Source organism: Jaculus jaculus, chromosome 12 (assembly GCF_020740685.1).
Source record: "Jaculus jaculus isolate mJacJac1 chromosome 12, mJacJac1.mat.Y.cur, whole genome shotgun sequence".
In the NCBI taxonomy this organism is placed as follows: domain Eukaryota; kingdom Metazoa; phylum Chordata; class Mammalia; order Rodentia; family Dipodidae; genus Jaculus; species Jaculus jaculus.
In genome coordinates this window covers 91,936,313-91,958,281 of record NC_059113.1, presented here as the reverse complement: position 1 = coordinate 91,958,281, position 21,969 = coordinate 91,936,313, and the positions used below count along the sequence as shown (strand labels likewise).

Below are 21,969 nucleotides of genomic sequence, written 5' to 3'. Positions count from 1 at the left end.
TATAAAATTACATCAGTTTAAGCTGGGCATGGTGGTACATACCTTTAATCACTGCCCTTGGGAGGCGGAGGTAGGAGGATCACCATGAGTTTGAGGCCACCCTGAGACTACATAGTGAATTCCAGGTCAGCCTGGGCTAGAGGGAGACCCTACCTTAGAAAACAAACAAACAAAAAAATCATTTCCAATATGAATGTACCTCTTGTTCTTTCAGCATTGCATAAAATTATGCATCTCATTAGACTAGATGAAAAGAGGCGGGAAAATGACTGCTTTAAAGGAAAACAGGAAGCTCTTCCTCCAGAGTACGATCTAGATATAAATACAGCTATGGATAGAGCTAGACATTGGGAGGAGATTTCTTGCCCTAATAAATCTTTGGTCTTTCCTAGTTTGCTCTGCCAGAGGTAACCTGACATAGTTATCTTATCTAATTGACAAATGTGGCCCATGTTCTAATTAACGCAGCAAATTGGCATCAACTTCAATCTTTTTGGCAGCAATCTTTTGCAGCAAAAATAATTTTCCTACTCTTTTCTTCCAGGTTGAAAAAAAAAACAGGAAAGGAAAAAAGGAATTAAGATACTTCTCTGAATTTTCGTCAAGATGGAAACGTTTCTCAGGGCACCCTTTTGGCTGGCCCTAGTGGGGTATGTCATCTGTGATAATCCTGAGAGAGACGGAACAAATCTAAGCAGTCATGTGGAGGACTTCACTGCTTTTCAGGGGACAGAGTTCAACTTCTTGGGTACCACTCACCGGCCCACTAACTTGGCCCTCCCCAGCAATGGCTCAATGCACAATTACTGCCCACAGCAGACGAAAATCACTTCGGCTTTCAAGTACATCAACACTGTGATATCTTGTACTATTTTCATCGTGGGAATGGTAGGGAACGCGACCCTGCTTAGGATCATTTATCAGAACAAGTGTATGAGGAACGGCCCCAACGCACTGATAGCCAGCCTCGCCCTTGGAGACCTTATCTACGTGGTCATTGATCTCCCTATCAACGTGTTTAAGGTAAGAAGTAACCACAGATCTATTTGCAGTGTTGGACACACGCTTTTGCTTCACAATCAAGAGTCTCTGTGGCTTTGGCTGACCTTGGAAATGTGCTGTTTTGACTAAGACATTTCTGCTATCTCAAAACTCAGTGGCATTCTATGATTTTATTATTCATTCTATGTGACTTATTTTTTTTTTTAATTATTTTTATTTACTTGAGATAGAAAAAGAGAAAGAGAGAGAATGAGCATGCCAGGGCCTTTAGCCACCGCAAAGGAACTCCACACTCATGCACCACCTTGGTGATGCTTATTTTCTGCTCTAGAGATGATTGAAACAGTATGTCGGGGTGACTCTTGAAAATGCTGGTGTTTCGTGACTTCGATTCTCCTTGGTGCTCAGCTTACTGGTTAAACAGGCAGCTTTTGGGATTTTTTGTTTGTTTGTTTTTTGTTTTTGAGATTCAGTTCCCAGGATCAGATATATTGAGCTCCCGAAGTACTTAACTATTATCTTCCATTTCAGAGACCTTTCCAATATAATATTGCTCAGAATCCACATAGCACCAGAAATGAAAAGTCCCTGATTTATTTTAAGTGTCTAGGTGATCGGTTGAAGCCAATGGGGCTGCTGGCTTGGCTCAGTCTCTGGTGATTTGGAGACAATGAGATACAGGCCAAGATTGTCCTACCTAACTATAGCCATTCACAATGGGCCTTGGTTGATAGTTGCTTATGACAGCTTTTCTGTTGCCATTCATAGAGTGTCCCCTCCTAGGGAAGAAAGATCCAAAGACAGATGAGAAAACCTGGTGCCCCCTTGGGAGGAGCTGCTGGCTATCCGTGCATCACTTGAATTGCCTTGCTTCAGAGACTACTTAATTACCAAAGAAACTGAAGCCAGTAGGGATGAGTTATTCCATACTTGTGTAGTTGTGAGGGAGAAGTTATTGCAAGAATTCAAGGATACAGATTGGCTCAGTGGTTAAGGTGCTTGCTTGCCTGCAAAGCCTAAAGACCCTGGTTCAATTCCCCAGTACCCACATAAAAAGCTAGATGCACAGGGTGATGCATGCGTCTGGAGTTCATTCATTGCTGTAGCTAGAGGCCCTGGTGTGCCCATTCTCTCTCTCTCTCTCTCTCTCTCTCTCTTTCTCAAATAAATAAATATTTACATAAATAAATAAATATATTTTTAAAAAGAATCCAAGGATATAGTGCCGGGTGTGGTGGCGCATGCCTTTAATCCCAGCACTCAGGAGGCAGAGGTAGAAGGATCGCCGTGAGTTCAAGGCCACCCTGAGACTCCATAGTGAATTCCAGGTCAGCCTGGGCTAGATTGAGACCATACCTTGAAAAACCAAAAATAATAATAATAATAATAATAATTCAAGGATACTAAAATTCAAATGAAATTTCCATATTTGTGCTGCATGTTATGAAATGTCTTTTTCCTAAACTCAGGGAAATCGCTTTCCTCAATCTTTCTCTTCCTCCTTTTCCTACTCCTCTCCTCCTCCTGCCTCTCCTCTTCTTCCTTCTCCTTTTCATAAACAAATTATTGTAGATGACAGAGTTGTGAAACATTACTTCCAATGGCAAGTTTTGTCATTGAATTGAGTTTTCTGGAGTAATGTGTCATTTTCCAGTAGATATACTAAAGTCCTAGTGAGAGTACATGAGTCTACCAGAAACATCAGGGGTCTAACCATACAGATGAAGGGTCTCACTCTAATCCAGGCTGACCTGAATTCATTATGTAGTCTCAGGCTGGCCTCGAACTCACAGCAATCCTCCTGCCTCAGCCTGACAAATGCTGGGAGTAAAGGCGTGGCGTGCACCACCACACCCGGCAGTAATTACATTTTTGAGCATTAAAAAAGAACATTCAAAATTGTACCACACATTGTTTGCAAAAGTGGTGAAATGAAACCATAATCAAAAAAATACATACCATCTCTTTCCACAGAGAAGCATGAATACATATGTTTCTATTTGCACTTAAAAACAATATTTTGGACTCAAACTGTGATGCAGAATTGAAAATGCATAATTCATTTAAAATGTTTAGCATATGCTCCAGAACTTGTTATTTTCTTTTAAACAGTTCTTGACTTTCCATCTATGCTACCATATGTATTCAACACTAGACTTTCTCACGGTATCTTTCTTAAGGGATAGATTTGCAAAGATTAACTCTTCAGTCACAGCATTAAATACTGACTACTCATAGGCAAGGCACTAGTTAACCAGCTCATCTTTTTAAAAAAAATAATTTATTTGAGAGAGAGAAAGAGAGACAGGGAGGAAGGAAGAGTAAGTATGGGTGTGCCAGGGCCTATTGCCACTGTAAAAGAACTCCAGACACACGCACCACCTTGTGCATCTGGCTTTACATGGGTACTGAGGAATTGAACCTGGGCCATCAGGGTTTGCAAGCAAGCGCCTTTATAAAACCACTGCTAGCTCGTCTTTGTTAAAGAGAATAATTAGCCATCTCTGGACTAATAACGCCCTACCACTATTCAGTATGCTGTGTAGATATGATCATGCATGTACAAAGCAATTACTTTTATTTTTTTGTTGTTCATTTTTTATTGATTTATTTGAGAGTGACAGACACAGAGAGAAAGACAGATAGAGGGAGAGAGAGAGAGAATGGGTGCACCAAGGCTTCCAGCCACTGCAAACGAACTCCAGACGCGTGCGCCCCCTTGTGCATCTGGCTAACGTGGGACCTGGGGAACCGAGCCTCGAACCGGGGTCCTTAGGCTTCACAGGCAAGCGCTTAACTGCTAAGCCATCTCTCCAGCCCACAAAGCAGTTTCTTAACAAATCAACATGGGCCTTTGCTGGGAAGGAGACCTACTTGTCTTTGAGATCTGCTACCAGTCACCAGACTAAACGTCATTTCTTCTCTTTAGCAAGTCACAGCATGCAAAATATTTCCAAATTTGATAGCAATCCAAATAAAACTTCATTTTACATCCATATGGAAATTAATACATCTTTATCTGACCGTATGATTCTTCTCTTTAGGGAATCTCATGGTTTATATACCTTGTTATATTTCTAAATAATGTGAATAGTGTGACCATCATGTCATTACATTGGAGGAGTACAGTTGTATAATTCCTGTTTTTCTAAATGCAACATGAGTCATTTAGATAATATTAATTTTAGAAAACAAACCTTTTAGGTTAAAAAGATGTGCTTGGATTATCTCAGTCCTTCAGAAAGAAGCTAAAAGCACCACAGTGAGCTGTAAAGGCCTCAGCATGTAGGAATTATCTCCACATTGTTCTATCAGCCTCTTCTCTGGGTTAGGAGACCATGACCATAATAAAATAAATTTCTACTCTCCACACACAATTAATATTGTGTTTAGCAATCATATCAAGTTGCAAGTTTATTTTGATGAGGGAAACATATTTTCTTTTTAATAACCAGGTTGTAGAATTCTTTAAAAATGCTTTCTATTGGGCTGGAGAGATGGCTTAGCAGTTAAGCGCTTGCCTGTGAAACCTAAGGACCCTGGTAGAAGGCTCGATTCCCCAGGACCCACATTAGCCAGATGCACAAGGGGGCGGGGGGTGCATGTATCTGGAGTTCATTTGCAGTGGCTGGAGGCCCTGGTGCACCCATTCTCCCCGCCCCCCCCCCCCCCGCCTCTTTCTCTCTCTCTCTGTCTGTGACTCTTAAATAAATAAATAAAAATTTTAAAAAAATTAAATGCTTTGTATTAGTTATATAAGCCATGAGGGGCTGGGGAGACCACTCAGTTGGTAAAGTGCTTGCCTTGCAAGCCTATGGACCTGAGTTTGATCCCCAGTACCTGTGTAAATGCCAGATATGGTGACATAATGCTTGTAATCCCAGCACTGGGAGATGGAGAAAAGGGGATCCCTGGAGCTCACTGGTAGCCAGCCTAGCCTAACCAGTGACCTCCAAGCCAAGGAGAGACCTTGTCTCAAAAAGCGGTAGACTGGGTACTTGAAGATGATGCCAAAGTTTTCCTCCGGCCTCCACATACACGCACCCACAAGAGCACTCACACACGTATGGACACACATATACACATGCAAAAAAAAAAAAAAATCCTTGTAGCAGGGCTGGAGAGATGGCTTAGCAGTTAAGGCACTTGCCTGCGGAACCTAAGGACCCAGGTTTGATTCCCCAGTATTCACATAAGCCAGATGTTTCTGGAGCTTGTTTACAGTGGCTGGAGACCCTGGCACACCCATTCGTTCTCTCTCTCTCTCTCTCTCTCTCTCTCTCTCTCTCTCTCTCTCTCTCTCTCAAATAAATAAAAAGTTATTTAAAAGCACATAACAGGCCAGACGTGGTGGTGCACACCTTTGATCCAAGTACTAGGGAGGCAGAGGTAGGAGGATCACCATGAGTTCAAGGTCACCCTGAGACTACATAGTAAATTCCAGGTCAGCCTGAGCTAGAGTGAGACCCTGCCTTGAAACACACACATACACACAAAACATGTAACAAATAGGATAGTCAATGCATGGTGTTCCTCACCCAAGAATCACACTCTTCAGTACATCTTTTGTTTACTTTTCCTCTGTGACCGTCAATCCTGTATGCCCTATGTGGCACATCAAACACAATTTCTTCTACAATCAGCCAACAGAACCAAGGTTACCATCTAGTTCAGAACATCAGCACTTGACCGGAGGCTATGACTTGAATGAAGACATGCATGTTCTGTTCCTCAAATAATACGCTTGCAAACACTGTTATTTGTGGTACTTGATGCTGTTTGATTTGACTTGATACATGGGAATATATAGGTTAGTCTTAGACAATAGAGGTCATAAATTTTCCTTGAGAGATTCACCTGTAAAGTATGTCTTAAATCTAAAAATGTAACCTAGATGGGTGTGGTGGCATGCACCTTCAATCCCAGCTCTTGGGAGGCAGAGGTAGGAGGACCATAGTGATTTTGAGCCCTTGAGACTACATAGTGAATTCCAGGTCAGCCAGGACTAAAGCGAGACCCTACCTCGAAAAAAGAAATAATGTAGCTTATATGCATGACCCGAAACTCCGTCCTACCTCAATTACTGCCAGCCGTCTCAACTGTCTACTCAATCCTAGGGTGTCTTGAGCCAGAGAGCTGAGTCTCTCGCAGTCATGACACAACATGGAGATACCATGATAAGGTGTCCTGTCTCCTGACATCGTATGCTTCTGTCATTTAGCTAGGAGTTGTCCATGGAGCAGTGTGATGGAGAATCACAAACAGCTGGCAGCTGGGCAGTTTCTTCTCTGTCCTGACCCTGGACTGATAGACTGGGTGGCTATGGATGGTCTGTGGGTGTTAGCAAGACGTCACTCCACACTTGAATTTCCAGAGTGTCTTAACTGGTCTCTGCACCTTCAGAGCTTCTGTCCCCAACCTCTGCTGAACTTTGCTCTACTTGCCAAATGCCACTGTCAAGGCTCTCTGTCGCCGGCCCATGCTTCCCTGCGTCTTACACAGTTCCCAGACCCACACTCTTGTAGCAGTGCCCTAAATGGCCTTCTCAGTGAGGCTGCATGGAGGCCCTCAACCACTGCTGCCAAGACACTTACAGATCATAAATTAAAAAAAAAAAAAAAAATGGTGAGCTGGAGGGATGGCTTAGCGGTTAAAGAGCTTGCCTGCAAAGCCACAGAACCCAGGTTCGATTCCCCAGGATTCACGTAAGCCAGACGCACAGTGATGCAAGTGCACAAAGTCCTTCCTTCCCTCCCCCTCCACCTCCTCCCTAAGTAGCAAAGGATAGTACTGGTTTGAATACAGAATTTAATAATTTTATCCTCTAATGGCATAGATAATATTTATATCATACAATGTTGTCTGTGGAGATATGAGTTATAATTTGTAATAAAGTAGAATTCCCAAAAGTGAAGTCTGTGTGTGAGCCAAGGCTTGGCACCACGGAGTTTCAGGATAGCAATTCATCCAGATGTACATACAGATGTTTCATGAGCCACTATGTCTTGTCTTTTAAGCAGAAACAAAAATGAGAGAAGACATATGTATGAAAGAAATAGGTTAAAAGAGTGACTGTGATCATTTAGCGTAGGAACTTGTAGCAAGGAGTTGAAATGGGGGAGGGGGGTGATTTTGTCTAGAAAAGATGACAGATAAATGTTACCTCCATTTAACACACAGCAAGAATGTGGAGCTGTTATGAACCAGTGACAGAATCCAGTGTCAATGCTGATTCCTAACTCTGTCGCTCTCAGCCACCACCTCTTATTGAAGACAACAACAACGAAACAGAAAACCAAATAGGGTTTCTGTGTGAAATTACCAGGCATATTTTGCAGTGAGCAGCCAAGACTCCGCAAGTGCTGCTCTGGAGAAGAATTAAGCAATATGGACCCCAGAGGCACTCCTAGGGGCGCCTAGTGTTCTAGAACCCACCATTGTGGTACAGGCCATGTAAACGTAAATTCTTGACACAGTAAATCACAATGGCAATTGGATCTCAGAAATAAATCACCTTGGGCTGGAGGAATGGCTTAGCGGTTAAGGCACTTGACTGCAAAGCCAGGACCCACATAAGCCGGGTATACAAGGTGGTGCATGTATCTGGAGTTCTTTGCAGTGGCTGGAAGCCCTGGGGTGCCTGTTTTCTCTCTCTCCCCCCCCCTTTCCTTCTCTCAAATAAGTAAATAAAAATAAAATGTTTTAAAAAAGAAATAAACCACCTTGACTTATACATTAAAAGTCACAAACATGAAACTGTAAGCCAAATTAAACTCTCAAGAGGGGGAAAAAAGTCACATAGTCTAAACTCAGCAATGCTCATTTTGGCTTGATTTGATTTGGGTCTATGTTATTAAAAGTAGCTTCTAATCAGACTTCTCTAAGTCATACAAATGATGATGAGGGGGCTGGTGGTAGTGGTGGTAATGGTGGTGGTGATTTAACAAAGGGATTTTCATTCACTGACGAGACAGAAGATAATACCTGCATAGTGCATATACTATTTCCAAGTTAACTTCCTCACCAAACCAATATGTGGTCATTGTTCTCCCCTTTAACACATGAGAAAGCAAGCAAATAGGAAAAGGAGAGCATTGTCGGGTTCTGTAGTGTTAGTGCTAGAATCAGGGAGCTTATTACATATGGTCTGTCCCCTAAATCTTAAGAGAGAAAAATGTATCCTCGGGTCAAGATCTCTGTCCCTTGCTGATGCGCTGTATCCCAGGCACAGTTCCCCTGTGGGTAACTCTAGACTTCTCCTCCACCTCTGTCTACTCCAGCCAACCTGGCCTGGCCAAGATACCAGGATGATCTTCCTACCGCCTATCATTTGCCCTCATGCCTCCTGGGCTGATTCCACTTCGTGCTTCAGAACTCAGCCCGTGTCTTTGGCAGCTATCCATGGTGCAGACTGAGCTACTGTCTCCCCACGTATTTCCGTGAAACACTTCCTTCCTTTAACCCTAAGAAAGCGCTTAGCACATGCTCCGTTGTATTTGCCAACTCATTTGCTTGTCTGCAAGTTCCTTGAGGCAGGCTGCTATAGTCCTCACTTATCATCACATCTCTTTTTTATTAAAATATTTTATTTATTTGCAAGCAGTGGGGTGAGAAGGAACGTGTACACCAGGGCCTCTGGCCACTAAAAATGAACTCCAGATGTATGCAGCACTTTGCGTATGTGACTTAATGTGGGCGCTGGGGAACTGAACCCAGGTTGTTAGGCATTGCAGGCCTGACTGCTGAGTCATCTCTCCAGCCCTATCATTGCATCTCTATGCCCACCCCCAAATGAATAAGAATGCGCGTGGTGGTTGACTCTTTCAAAATGTTTTTTTCTCCCGTGCAAATCCAGACCTGAAAGCATACTTGCTTATTAAATTGATCGCATATCTACTTTTCTTTCTGCAAACCAGAATGTCTTGGGCTTCATAAATCTGAAATTTATGAGAAACAGAACAGCACATAGCACAGAGGGCTCCCTCCTTCCTGTTGTTCTTAGAGCCAACTAAGGTTCTCTTCCTATGGTTCAGACATTATGCTATCCGATTTCCTCTCTCCTTGGGGATATATAACCAATCAAATAGTCTCCTTATAATATTACTGGGTAATATTCGTTCTTTAAGAAATGTTGTGATGTGATTTAGAGAGAAATATTAAACTTACAAGTGATTTAGAATACAAAAATGAACATTCATATCACAAAACGGTTTATTTGCTCTTTAGAGAGTAGGAAGTAGGTTATTTTTCTGGCATTGCAAAGACATATGCACATTGCAAAACTTCATTATGCTAACTAGCTTACTTAAGAATCGGCGTACATATAAAATGACAGAATGATAAATTTATTAGCCAATTTTCTGTTTATTATGCGGAAGTTGCTGTCTGGAAAGGCTTTAGAACCCTGTCCAGCTCCACCTCCCCTCTGACTTTTCACTTCCTGTGTCTGGGAAGCTCATTGCTTTCTCTCATGGTCATGTTAAGTAATTATACTCACGTGGGGCCGCTCTCCTAACCCGCAGTGCTTGGCTCACGACACCATCATTCCCATCTTAGTGATGTGGGATGAAAATAACCACAGGATGGTTTCCGTGACTAAGGAGGGAGAGATGCTGCGTTCTTATTGTGAGGTGTGGCCAGGTGAATAGAGTCATAGCTGATGGTATTTCTCCATCACAGAGCTCAGCCCTTGTTCCAGATTTAACATGAAGGTGCAGAAAGGTTTTGTTTGGGAAAATAACTTTTCCCATGATGTTCTGTGTGTGTGTGTGTGTGTGTGTGTGTGTGTGTGTGTGTGTGTCCTTGATTTTAACATTTTAACCAGCAAGAGCATTTTTATCCACATACATTTTATCCTAATGCATGTCTGTAGTGGAATTTTGTGAGTATATTATTATGCAAATTGCATGCAGTTAGTACAGAGCATACAAACCAAGATGCATGAGAGACTTGAGTATACTGTCTCAAGCTGATGTTAAGACTAGAGTAGTTACTTATGAGCTGTTCTAAGAAATTCCATCAAAATAGATCTGATAGCCTGCCAAAAATTCTACAACTGCCTGGTGGATCTACCACATTCTCTTGGGAGTTATAATGATTACTTTCTATATCTACTCTTTTATTTTTAACTAGCTCTCGCTGTTATTGGGAAAACTGCCCTATGCTAAAAAGTTAGTCGTTAAAATGGAAGTCAATAGTAAAACTGAATGTGGCATTTGGTGTTAATTTTGGGTAGCCTTGTGTTTAAATGCAGAAAGTTTTCAGCGCCCAGTGTTCTTGCACTCGGGAACCCACAACCAAATGCACTGCCAGAAAACCTTAACATTATATGCACAAATATTTGTGGGCGTTTAGAGGTTGCATCTTAGAAATTAATCACTGTGGGTCTGAAGAGGTGGCTCAGTACTTAAGGCATTTGCCTATAAAGCCTGACAACCTAGGTTCCATTCCCCAAAATCCACATAAAGCCAGATGCACAAAGTGGCGCATGTGTTTGGAGTTCATTTGCAGTGGCTAAAGGCCCCAGTGTGCCTATTCTCTCTGTCTGTCTGTCTGTCTGTCTGTCTGTCTCTCTCTCTCTCTCTCTCTCTCTCTCTCTCTCTGCTTGCAAATAAATAAATAAGTTTTGTAATTAGAAAGAAAGAATTTAACCACCCTACAAGTTTCCCTGACATCCTAACTTTTAAAATAACATGCTTGGAGAATGATAGCAATAATGAAAGCAAGTCAAGTGACACTTTTCTTAATACTTGCCCAAATTCAAGACTTTCATTATTTTAGATCAGCTTCATATTCACAGGCAATAGAGAGCGCAACTGACTAATCGCTTGGCTATTCTGTCTCACTGGGTCTTTTCTAAATTTTCTATATATACTCTACAATAAAGACATTGGGAAATAACAGTGAACAAAACACATAACTGTCACAGAACCCCGATGAAAGCTGGGTGTGCTGCACGTACCTGAAATCCCAGCACTAGGGAGGTGGAGACAGGAGGATTCCCTAGGGCTACTAGCTAGCTAGTCAGTGAATCAGTGAGCCCCAGGGTCACTGAGAAACCCTGTCTCAAAAATTAAGGTGGATGGGCTGGAGAGATGGCTTAGTGGTTAAGCGCTTGCCTGTGAAGCCTAAGGACCCTGGTTCGAGGCTCGGTTCCCCAGGTCCCACGTTAGCCAGATGCACAAGGGGGCACACGCGTCTGGAGTTCGTTTGCAGAGGCTGGAAGCCCTGGCGCGCCCATTCTCTCTCTCTCCCTCTACCTGTCTTTCTCTCTGTGTCTGTCACTCTCAGATAAATAAATTTAAAAAAAAAAGAACAAAAATTAAGGTGGAAAATAATTGATAAAAGATACCCAACATTGGGTTGGAGAGATGGCTTAGTTGTTAATGGCGCTTGCTTAAAGCCTGACGGGCCAGGTTCAAGTACCCAGTACCCATGTAAAAATCCAGACATACAAAGTGGTACATGCATCTGAAGTCCATTTGTAGCAGCAGGAGACCCTGGCATACCTATGCACTTGCTCGCTCGCTCGCTCTCTCTCTCTCTCTCTCTCTCTCTCTCTCTCTCTCTCTCTGACTCTCTTGTTCTCTCTCTGTCTGTCTGTCTCTCATAAATAAAATATTTTCTTTAAAAAGATATCCAACATCAACCTCTGCCCTCCACACACATTTGCACACACATACACACACCCACACACATATGCACATACCACACACATGCAGAAAGTTAGTTATTGCCATTTAGTTATTTATTTATGATGCTAGGGGTATAATCCAGGGCCTTGAACACACTAAGAAAGTACTCTATCATTGGTTACTCTGCCCAGTTACCAAAAGTTTTTTTTCTTACTATTATTTGTTTATTTGGAGAGAGAGAAAAGAGAGAGTGTGAATGAGAATCGACGCGCCAGGGCTTTCTGCCACTGTAGAGGAACTCCAGATGCATGCACCACTCTGTGCCTCTGGCTTCGTGTGGGTGCTGGGGAGTTAAACTCAGGCTGTCAGACTTGGCAGGCAAGTGCCTTTAACCAATGAGCCATCCTCCAGCCCACAACAGTAACATATTCCAAAGAAAACTGTGTGTGAGGCAGAGCTGGTTCTCCACATTGCATCTCTGTTGTAAGTCTTCCCTATTGCCTTAGAGCATCTGGGAAACAGGATTTTGTATCTAATATTCATGGTCATATTAGTGAGCTCAACAGATAGACTGAGAGCCAGAAATTAAAATATCAATAAATTAACTAAGAAGAAAGACTAAGCTCTTAGGCAGACTGTTGCTTAGACACATGTGCTCAGAGGAATGCTGTATACCAAAGTATTGTCTCATTCACTTAGTACTTGAAAAGTGGGACAGTTTGTCTCTAGGCATGATAAAAAAAAAAAAAGAGAGAGAGAGAGAAAAAATAAGTTCTGCTCTGAAGGGATGGCCCAGTAGTTAAGGCACTTGCCTGCAAAGCCTAACAACCTGGGTTTGATTCCCCAGTACCCACATAAGGCCAGATGCACAAAGTGGTGCATGCATTTGGAGTTTGTTTGCCACATCCAGAGGCCCTGATGTGCGCATTCTCTCTCTCTGCTTGCAAATAAATAAATAAAAATATTTAATTTTAAAAGGTTTTTTTTGAAGCAAGCCCAACAGACTGGCTTTCTTTCTTTCCTTTTTTTTTTTTTTTAATGAGAGAGAGCAAGAGTGAGAAAGTGAAAGAGAGAGAATTAGCATGCCAGGGCCTCCAGCCACTGTAATTGAACTCCACCTTGCTCACATGTGCGACCTCGTGCATGCGTCATCTTGTGTGCCTGGCTTACGTGGGATCTAAGGAGTCAAACATGGGTCCTTAGGATTCACAGGCAAGCACCCTTAACCACCAAGCCATCTCTCCAGTCCCTTAAAAAGTTTTTCAAATACTTAAAAACTGAGGACCTATCACTGCCTGTCATTGCAGCTGGGCTAGAGACCCCAGGCCTGACTAAGAAAGCTACCTGTTGGCTCTGCAGACCTTCTACCCTACAGTTCTACCAGATGTGCAGGGATGTTTTGAATTAGCATATGATGTAACACATTTCCCTATGTCATTTTCGTACATAGTTTGGCTGACATCCTCGCTCTCATGGCCCTGACTCCTTCCCCATGCACACTGTACCCTTCCTCCCTCAGGACCCCCTTTTCACTTTGATATCACATGTGTTTGATTACCCTTCCCACCAACTTCTTCCTCCCCCCTCCCCACGGGCTTATTTTCTATTTCCTGCCTTCCACCCACACTTCCACCCACCTAAACACACATACATAACAATTAGAAGCTAGGGTCCACATATGAGAGAGGAAACATGTGGTATTTGCCTTTCTGAGCCTGGTTTATCTCAATATAATATTTTCCAATTTCATGCATTTTCTCACAGATTTCATAATTACACTTTTCCTTATGGCTGAATAAAACTCCACTGGGAACAGGTATCACATTTTCATTATCCACTCATCTGCTGATGGACGTGTACGTAGGCTGATTTCAGTTCCTTGCTGTGTGAAAAGAGCCGCAGTAAACATGGATGTGCAAGTACCGGCTTATACGTTAGCGAATCCTGGGAGTGTACGCCCAGGAGTGGTACCGCTGGGTCAGATGGTGGTTTCTTTAGTTGTTTTTGCAAGCCTCCACACTGATGGATTTCCATCCACATTCTCGCCAGCAGTGAACAAATGTTCCTCTTGCGTCGCATCCTCGCCAGCATTTGCTGTCATTTGTTTTCTCAATGATGGCCATTCTGACTGAGGTGAGATGGAATCTCCAAGCTGTTTTAATTGTATTTCCCCTGATGGCTAAGGTTAAGGATTGAATGCTTTTTAATTTTTTTTTTTGGGGGGGGCATTTGTAGCTCCTCTTCTGAGAACTGTCTGTTCTGTCCATTGGCCCATGTGTAGATTGGCAGTACTGGTTTGGTTTCAGCCCCTCTCTGAGAAATAGCTGGCAAAGATTTTCTCACATTCTGTAGGCTTTCTATTCACTGAGATGATAGTTTCTTTTTTAGGAGCCTTCGAAGTCCATGTAGTCCCATCAGTCAATTCTTGGGGCTGTAAATTTAAAGGATACATAAATGTAGTAGATGATATTTAGGGAAATGTCAAAACTGATCATGAAAATGAAGCCCCAAATCCTCAACTTAAAAAATACTTTTGGGCCAGGCATGGTGGCACACACCTTTAATCCCAGCACTCGGGAGGCAGAGGTAGGAGGATTGCCGTGAGTTCGAGGCCACCCTGAGACTCCATAGTGAATTCCAGGTCAGCCTGAGCTGGAGTAAGACCCTACCTGGAAAAAAAAATACTTTTGGTAGCTGGGCGTGGTGGCACATGTCTTTAGTCCCAGCACTTGGGAGGCAGAGGTAGGAGGATCACCATGAGCTCAAGGCCACCCTGAGACTACATAGTGAATTCCAGGTCAGCCTGGGCTAGAGTGAGACTGGACCTCAAAAAAAAAAAAAAAAAAAAAAGACTTTTGCCTGAAGAGATGGCTTAGTAGTTAACCCAGATTCAATTCCCCACAGGACCCACATAAGCCAGATGCATATGGTGGTGCATGCATCTGAAGTTCGTTTGCAGTGCCTGGAGGCCCTGGCTCACTCATTCTCTGTCTCTCCCTCTCAAATAAGTAATAAATTAATCAAATCGACACATAATATATATACGGGTGCATCGTGGCATTTCAGTACACGCAAACAGAATGAAAATGACTGTCCAGTTATCTTTGCCCATCTCCATGTTGTTCTGTTGGGGACATTTGGAATCCTCTCTATTAGAAATATCCCTCTATGTTTTGAAGTACGTAATTAAATATTGCCAACCATCTTTCCTCTTTTGTGCTCTAGAACATTGCAAGTTATTCCTCTAGTCCAGCTGCCCCAGTCTGTCCATTTCTCTTCATCCTATTCTCCCTCTTTCTGGAAACCACAACTCTGCTGTTTACTTGCGTGAAATCTTCTTTTAGCCTCCACGTGTGTGAACATACAGGATTTATCTCTCTGTGCCAGGCTTACTTTACTTAACACAATATCCTCTAGTTTTATCCTTATTCCTGTGACTAACAGAAATTTTTAAAAACAATTTACATATAAAATATTCCTTTTATGAAATGGCTCCACTGAATCTAATTAAAGGAATTTTATTATTTATTTCTAATTTGAAGAATGTGCTTCCATCCCACCTGAATTTTAGGTCAACTAAAGGAACTTTGCAAAAGTGGGCATGCCAGGGCATTCAGCCACTGCAAACGAATTCCAGACATGTGGGCCCCCTTGTGCATCTGGCTTACATAGGTCCTGGGGAATTGAACCTGGGTCCTTTGGCTTCGTAGGTAAGTGCCTTAATTGCTAAGCCATATCTCCAGCCCTAAAATGTTTTTTTTTAAAAAAAAAAAACATTTTATTTATTTATTTGAGAGGACACACCATGGCCTCTTGCCACGGCAAACAAACCCTAGACACACGCGCCACTTTGTGCGTCTGGCGTTACGTGGATACTGGGGAATGGAACACAAGGTTCACACTTTGCAAGCAAGCACCTGTACCCTTGAGTCATCTCTCCAGCCCAAGACTGAAATCTTAATCTCACAGTTAAATGTAGAGAGTTTACCAGAGTTTCTCTTTTAAAATGATCTATGTGGGCCGGAGAGATGGCTTAGCGGTCAAGTCACTTGCCTGTGAAGCCTAAGGACCCAGGCTCGATTCTCCAGGTCCCATGTAAGCCAGCAGCACGTGGTGGCGCATGTGTCTGGAGTTTGCAGTGGATAGAAGCCCTGGCGTACCCATTCTTTCTCTCTCTCTCTCTCTCTATCTCTATCTCTATCTCTATCTCTATCTCTCTATCTCTCTCTCTCTCTCATAAAGAAATAAAAAGGTTAAAATGATGTATGTAATAAATATTGTTTCCCAACATATTTCTTTTTTTTTTTTAATTTTTTTTTTATTTATTTTATTTGAGAGCGACAGACACAGAGAGAAAGACAAATAGAGGGAGAGAGAGAGAATGGGCTTGCCAGGGCTTCCAGCCTCTGCAAACGAACTCCAGACGCGTGCGCCCCCTTGTGCATCTGGCTAACGTGGGACCTGGGGAACCGAGCCTCGAACTGGGGTCCTTAGGCTTCACAGGCGAGCGCTTAACCGCTAAGCCATCTCTCCAGCCCTCCCTACATATTTCTATTGTTTGCACAGATAGTATTTGCTATGGAAGCTAAATCGAGAGAAGTTGTGGCAGTGGTAACTGCTGAGACACAGGGCTGGTGAAATTGCTGAGAAAGAGTGGTTACTGTGCTCAGTTTCCAGAAGGACACAGACACCAACACCACCCTCTCCAGGGCTCAGGGTGGCTGTTGGAAGAGGGAGTAGACAGAATGTATGGACAGGAGAATGGGAGGAGGCTTCCAAAACACCCTCTTCTGGATACAGCATGGCTGGTTCACTCATGAATTCACACAAGACTGAGCCTGAGACTGCTCACCATCGTGGCGGAAGCAGACATAACACCCCACACCTACCAGGCAGACGAGCTTGTTTCACTTAATGGTTACGGGGAGAGGGGGTGTCAGGTTCGTCAGTGGTGCGGCCACTGGCCAAGCTGCCCAGTCCACAGTCAACAGCCTCCCGCCCGTGACCGTGCAGACGACCCTCACTTAACTCCATGCGTAAAATCAAAAGGCATGAAAGTGAGATGAAGATTAATGGGGAAGAAGAAGGGTGCTAGCGAGCGGGGGAAGGATAAGAGAGGGCTATTGAGGGGAATAAGATCAAAATCCACTATATACATGTACAAAAAGGTCAAAAACGGAAAACATAATTTTAAAAACTACCAAAGAAAATACAGAATGACAATAAGCACAGAAAGAAATTCGTTTTTCACAACATCTTCTGTTTCAGGTAAGCTTGTTGTGACATTGTCATGGTAGAATTTTCGTATTATCTTGACTTTATGTATTTTAATATTGAAAAGTATGTTGTTGGTTATCTGCATTTTCAGGGGTTCCCCTCCCCCCGTGGACATAATTTTATGGCATAATAAGGAAATCTATGGTAGTGTTACATCATAGAAGAGCCATAACACATTTCAAACATAAACATCTTATTATAGTAAAAATATCCAAGGGCTAGAGAGATGGCTTAGTGGTTAAGCGCTTGCCTGTGAAACCTAAGGACCCTGGTTCGAGGCTTGATTCTCCAGGACCCATGTTAGCCAGATGCACAAGGGGGTGCACACATCTGGAGTTTGTTTACACAGTGGCTGGAAGCCCTGGCATGCCCATTCTCTCTCTCTCTCTCTCTCTCTCTTTCTCTCTCTCTCAAATAAATAAATAAAGATGAACAAAAAATTTTTTAAAATATATACAAAAGAGTACTTGTGTCAGCTCTGTGGTTTACATCATCAGGATCAAGAAATAGACTAACGGAAGTTCCCAAGTCACTATCCGGACTCTGAAAACAATCCCCTTCTTGACATCTAACAGTGTGAACACATCTATTTTTATGTTTCACATACATGGACTCATGGGACGTATTATCTTGTTCCCACTTCTTTGACCTAGCATTGTGTTTCTGACAGTCATCCGTATGTGGTACATGGTTGTAGCTCATTCGTTCTCACCGTTGTTCAGTATTTCCTTGCATGTCTGTCTCAAAATATACCCATGCAATTAGAGGTATAAGTTTAGTTATATTGAACAATTCATCTGTAGACATTCTTGTGTGCATATATTGACATCTTTGTTACACATACAGGTAAACAGTAAATAGATACTTTTCACATAATTCTTGATTGGGAGGCTAAAGTAGGAGGATCACTGTGTATTCAAGGCCAGCCTGAGATTACAGAGTGAATTCCAGGTCACCCAGGGCTAGAGGGACACCTTCCCTTGAAAAACTAAAAAAGACAAGAAAAAGAAGAAAAAAAGGAGAGAGAGAGAGAAAGACAGAGAGGAACGTATCAAAGCTGCTGACCACATATTAAACAGAAGTATCTTGCAGTGCATTCAGTACTGTGTGAACTCTCCGAGTCCTGGAATTTACTATCAGATGAATAAGACTTTAAACTTAGGTGAACATGAAAACTTTTCCTGAGGAGTTGCCCAGGTTCACAGTACTACTTTCGCTGATTTTTATGGAGTGATTCAATATTGCCTCCAGCGACTGGACCATGCTATAAAAGGAGCAATCCAGAAGGAATATGTCTACTAAACTGATGTCCCAGGGCCTAACTTGCAGTCAGTGAGTGATGGCCACTTCCTCTTTTTTCTGTCTGATTCTCACATGGGGGGGGGGGCGGGGAAGGGGGCAAGCATAGTACCACAGGCAAGTCTGTTTGGTCCACTGTTAATGTAAAAATTGTATTGAATCTAGGCTGGGAGGCACAGGCCTGTAAGCCCAGCTACTCAGGAGGCTGAGGCAGTAAGATTGCAATTTGAAGGCTACAGAATGAGTTCATGGCCAGTCTGGACAACTTAAGGAGCTATCCGTCTCAATACAAAAGGAAAGAGAAGGGCTGGAGAGATGGCTTAGCGGTTAAGCGCTTGCCTGTGAAGCCTAAGGACCCTGGTTCGAGGCTCGGTTCCCCAGGTCCCACGTTAGCCAGATACACAAGGGGGCACACGCGTCTGGAGTTCGTTTGCAGTAGCTGGAGGCCCTGCGCGCCCATTCTCTCTCTCTCCCTCCATCTGTCTTTCTCTCTGTGTCTGTCGCTCTCAAATAAATAAATAAAATTAAAAATGAACAAAAATATTTTTAAAAAAAGTAAAGAGAAGGCTGGGGGAGTTGCTCAGTGTTCTAGTACTTTCCTAGCATGTGCACGGACGCAGGTTCAACCCCCAGAATTAGCTTCATTGGCACACAGCCATACCCATTGCTTACATATTTTCAATGACCCTTTCTGTAAGTGACTTCAAAAGATACCACATGGCCCAGAAAGCCAAAAATATTAACTGTCTGGCTGTTTACAATTCCTGTGGCATCTCAACAACGTCTTTACCCCTATCTTCCATCCCTGCCTCTCTTCCACCATCATTTGGTCCTGTGGAAGGTCAACATTCAAAATTGAAACTTTACAAATGCAGAAGACCTCATATCCCAAAATAGTTTTAGATGGTACATGCCCTAACCCCACATAAGCAAAATGCCAAAAATTAAAATGTGTTTTCTTTGTAAAGATGGTTTGTCACTGAGCTTGAATATATCACACAATCTCTCAAATAATTATCTTAATATATACTATATATGTATATATGTTTATATATATATATATATATATATATATATATATATACATACATATATGTGCATATATCATGAGGGTCCAATCCCATGGAGCACTATTAACACATCTTAGATCTGTTCTAGAAGTGACACTCTGATCAGAATAACTGAAGCCCATTGTTTCTTTGTCTTCCCCCTTGCTCCCCCTTTTTTCTTTAAAGACATTTTTATCTATTTATTTATTTTAAGAGAGAGAAATAGGCAGGAGAATGGGCATGCCAGGACCTCTAGCCACTGCAAATGAACTCCAGACGCATGTGCCTCCATATGCATCTAGCTTACATGGGTCCTGGGGAATCGAACCTGAGTCCTTTGACCAACAAGTACCTTAACCACTAAGCCATCACTCCAGCCCTCCCCTTTCTTTTTTTAAGATTGTGAACATCAGGAACTGGAGAGATGGCTCAGCAGTTAAGTCACTTGATTGCAAATCCTAATGACCTGATTTCGATTCCCCAGTAACACCAGATGCACAAAGTGGCTAGAGGCCCTGTCACGTACATTCTCTCTTTCCCTGCCAGGCATAGTGGCCCTTGCCTTTAATCCAAATGCATAGGAGGCAAAGGTAGGAGGATCACTGTGAGTTTTTCTAGACCAGCCTGAAACTACAGAATGAGTTCTAGATCAGCCTGAGCTAGAGTGAGACCCTACCTTGAAAAAACAAAAAAATACATATTGTGAACATCAGAATTTTGTGCTCTTTGGGGGCTAAATAACCAGGTGTCCCTTAAAACTGTTGGATAAGTCCCCTGTTTTCTCATCCAAACTGAACAAGTTTTTGACTCTCACCCTGTGCTGAGCTGTGCTTATTACATTGTTAGTCATTAAAAGTAATAGTAGACTAGTGGACAGATTTGAGGGCAGACACTCACATTTCAGTTAAGGAAAAAGAAAATGAAGAAGGTGCAGGAGACTTGTCCACTTGTTACAGAGAAATTTCATGCTAGAAAAATAACTAGTCTCTAGCGATATTAAAAAGGTTTAGGGAGATGGTTTAGATGCTTACAAAGCCTGCCAGCCTGGGTTCGGTTCTCCAGCACCCACGGAAAGCCAGACTCAAAGTGACACGTGTACTGAGCATGCATTTGCAGCAGCAGGAGACGGTGTCACACCCCTCCACACACAAACAAATAAGTAAATCATGTTTAATGATCTCAAAGGATAAAACGCTTTACATAATTGAAATTACTCAATATAAAAATTGCTTTACTTCATATTTGTTTGGATGGGACAATTAGGTTATATGATCATAATTAAAATAAGTGAATTTTGGGCTGGAGAGATGCCTTAATGGTTAAGCGCTTTCCTGTGAAGCATAAGGATCCCAGTGCGAAGCTCAATTCCCCAGGACCCATGTTAGCCAGATGCACAAAGGGGTGCACGCATCTGGAGTTCATTTGTAGTGGCTAGAGGCCCTGGCATGCCCATTCTCTCCTCTCTCTCTCTCTCTCTTTCTCTGTCTGTCGCTCTCAACTAAATACAAATAATTTTTTTAAAAAAGTGAATTTTCTCCCACCTATACATCAAAAGGTCTGGGACTACTTCTTTAATAACTGTAAAGAAGGCAATGTAATAATCAAAGAGGAAGTGGTGAGGAGATACGAAATACATGCCAGGGTCCTTCCTTTGCATGTGTGGCATGTGTACATGTATGTATTTGTGTGGGCACGTGTGTGTGTAGAGTTGTGTGCATATGGATGTGCATGTGGAGGCCAGAGGTTGCCATTGAATGTCTTCCTTGATGTCCGTCCACCTTATATACTGAGGCAGTCTCTCACCGACTCAGCTAGTCTCGCTAGCCACCTTAGCTGAGGGATTTCCTATCTCCACCTCTTGGGAGCTAGGGTTCCATGCAGCTGGCACTTACATGGGTTCTGGGGATTCAAACTCTGTTCCTCACACTTGCCCAGCAAGTGCTTTAGTGACTGAGCCATCCCCCAGCCTCATTTTCCATTTCTTGACAATACGTGCATGTGTGTACACATACTTATAATCCTGTGATACACATGTCCTCTGTATGCACAGTTCTTTCAAGTATGTTGGGGGAGGGAAGCTATGAGATGTTAAAAGAAGGAAGATGGCGCATGCCTTTAATCCCAGCACTCGGGAGGCAGAGGTAGGAGGATTGCCATGAGTTCAAGGCCACCCTGAGATGACAGAGTTAATTCCAGGTCAGCCTGGACCAGAGTGAGACCCTACCTCGAAAAACCAAAAAGAAAAAAAAAAAAAAAGAAGGAAGAAAGCAGAGTTTGATCATGGAAATCTCTCCTATGGGCTCAGCTCTCAGATGTCAGCACACAGAAGGCATCGTGTGTATATTTGAGGAGAGAAAGGAGGAAGGTTAGACTCAGAATGTGATGGGTCAGTCATCCCTTCCAAAGCTTGAGGAGCATTGTGGAGGAGGAGCCAAAGAGAATGTAAGAGCCAGAGGACGGGAAGAAGTGCTGTGGAATGCTGGCTTTGGGGCAGGACATGGTCGCTGCATTCACAAGCTCACAGTATCCATGTTTACCTGAGCACCATTAGACCCATCAACACTCCACCATGGCTGGTGGAGGAGGACATGAGGCCCATTTCCATCCCAGAGGAGTTAGTGGTTGTTATGGTGTTGCTGGGAGTGGGGGAGATATTTTCTTCAGTGATGTGGCCACTGGTAAATTGTATGTGCTCTGGTAAATAACCC

At 42.8% G+C, this 21,969-nt stretch overlaps 1 protein-coding gene across 1 annotated transcript in view; it reads left to right on the top strand.

Moving 5' to 3' along the window:
• The first annotated feature begins 551 nt into the window (after positions 1 to 551).
• Ednra (endothelin receptor type A) overlaps positions 552 to 21,969 on the top strand; it is a 73,779-nt gene continuing 52,361 nt past the window's right edge. Inside the window, exon 1 of the mRNA XM_004655839.2 lies at positions 552 to 1,023. Coding sequence (XP_004655896.1) covers positions 607 to 1,023 — 417 coding nt within the window. The 5' untranslated portion in view covers positions 552 to 606. The remainder of the gene's footprint in view (positions 1,024 to 21,969) is intronic.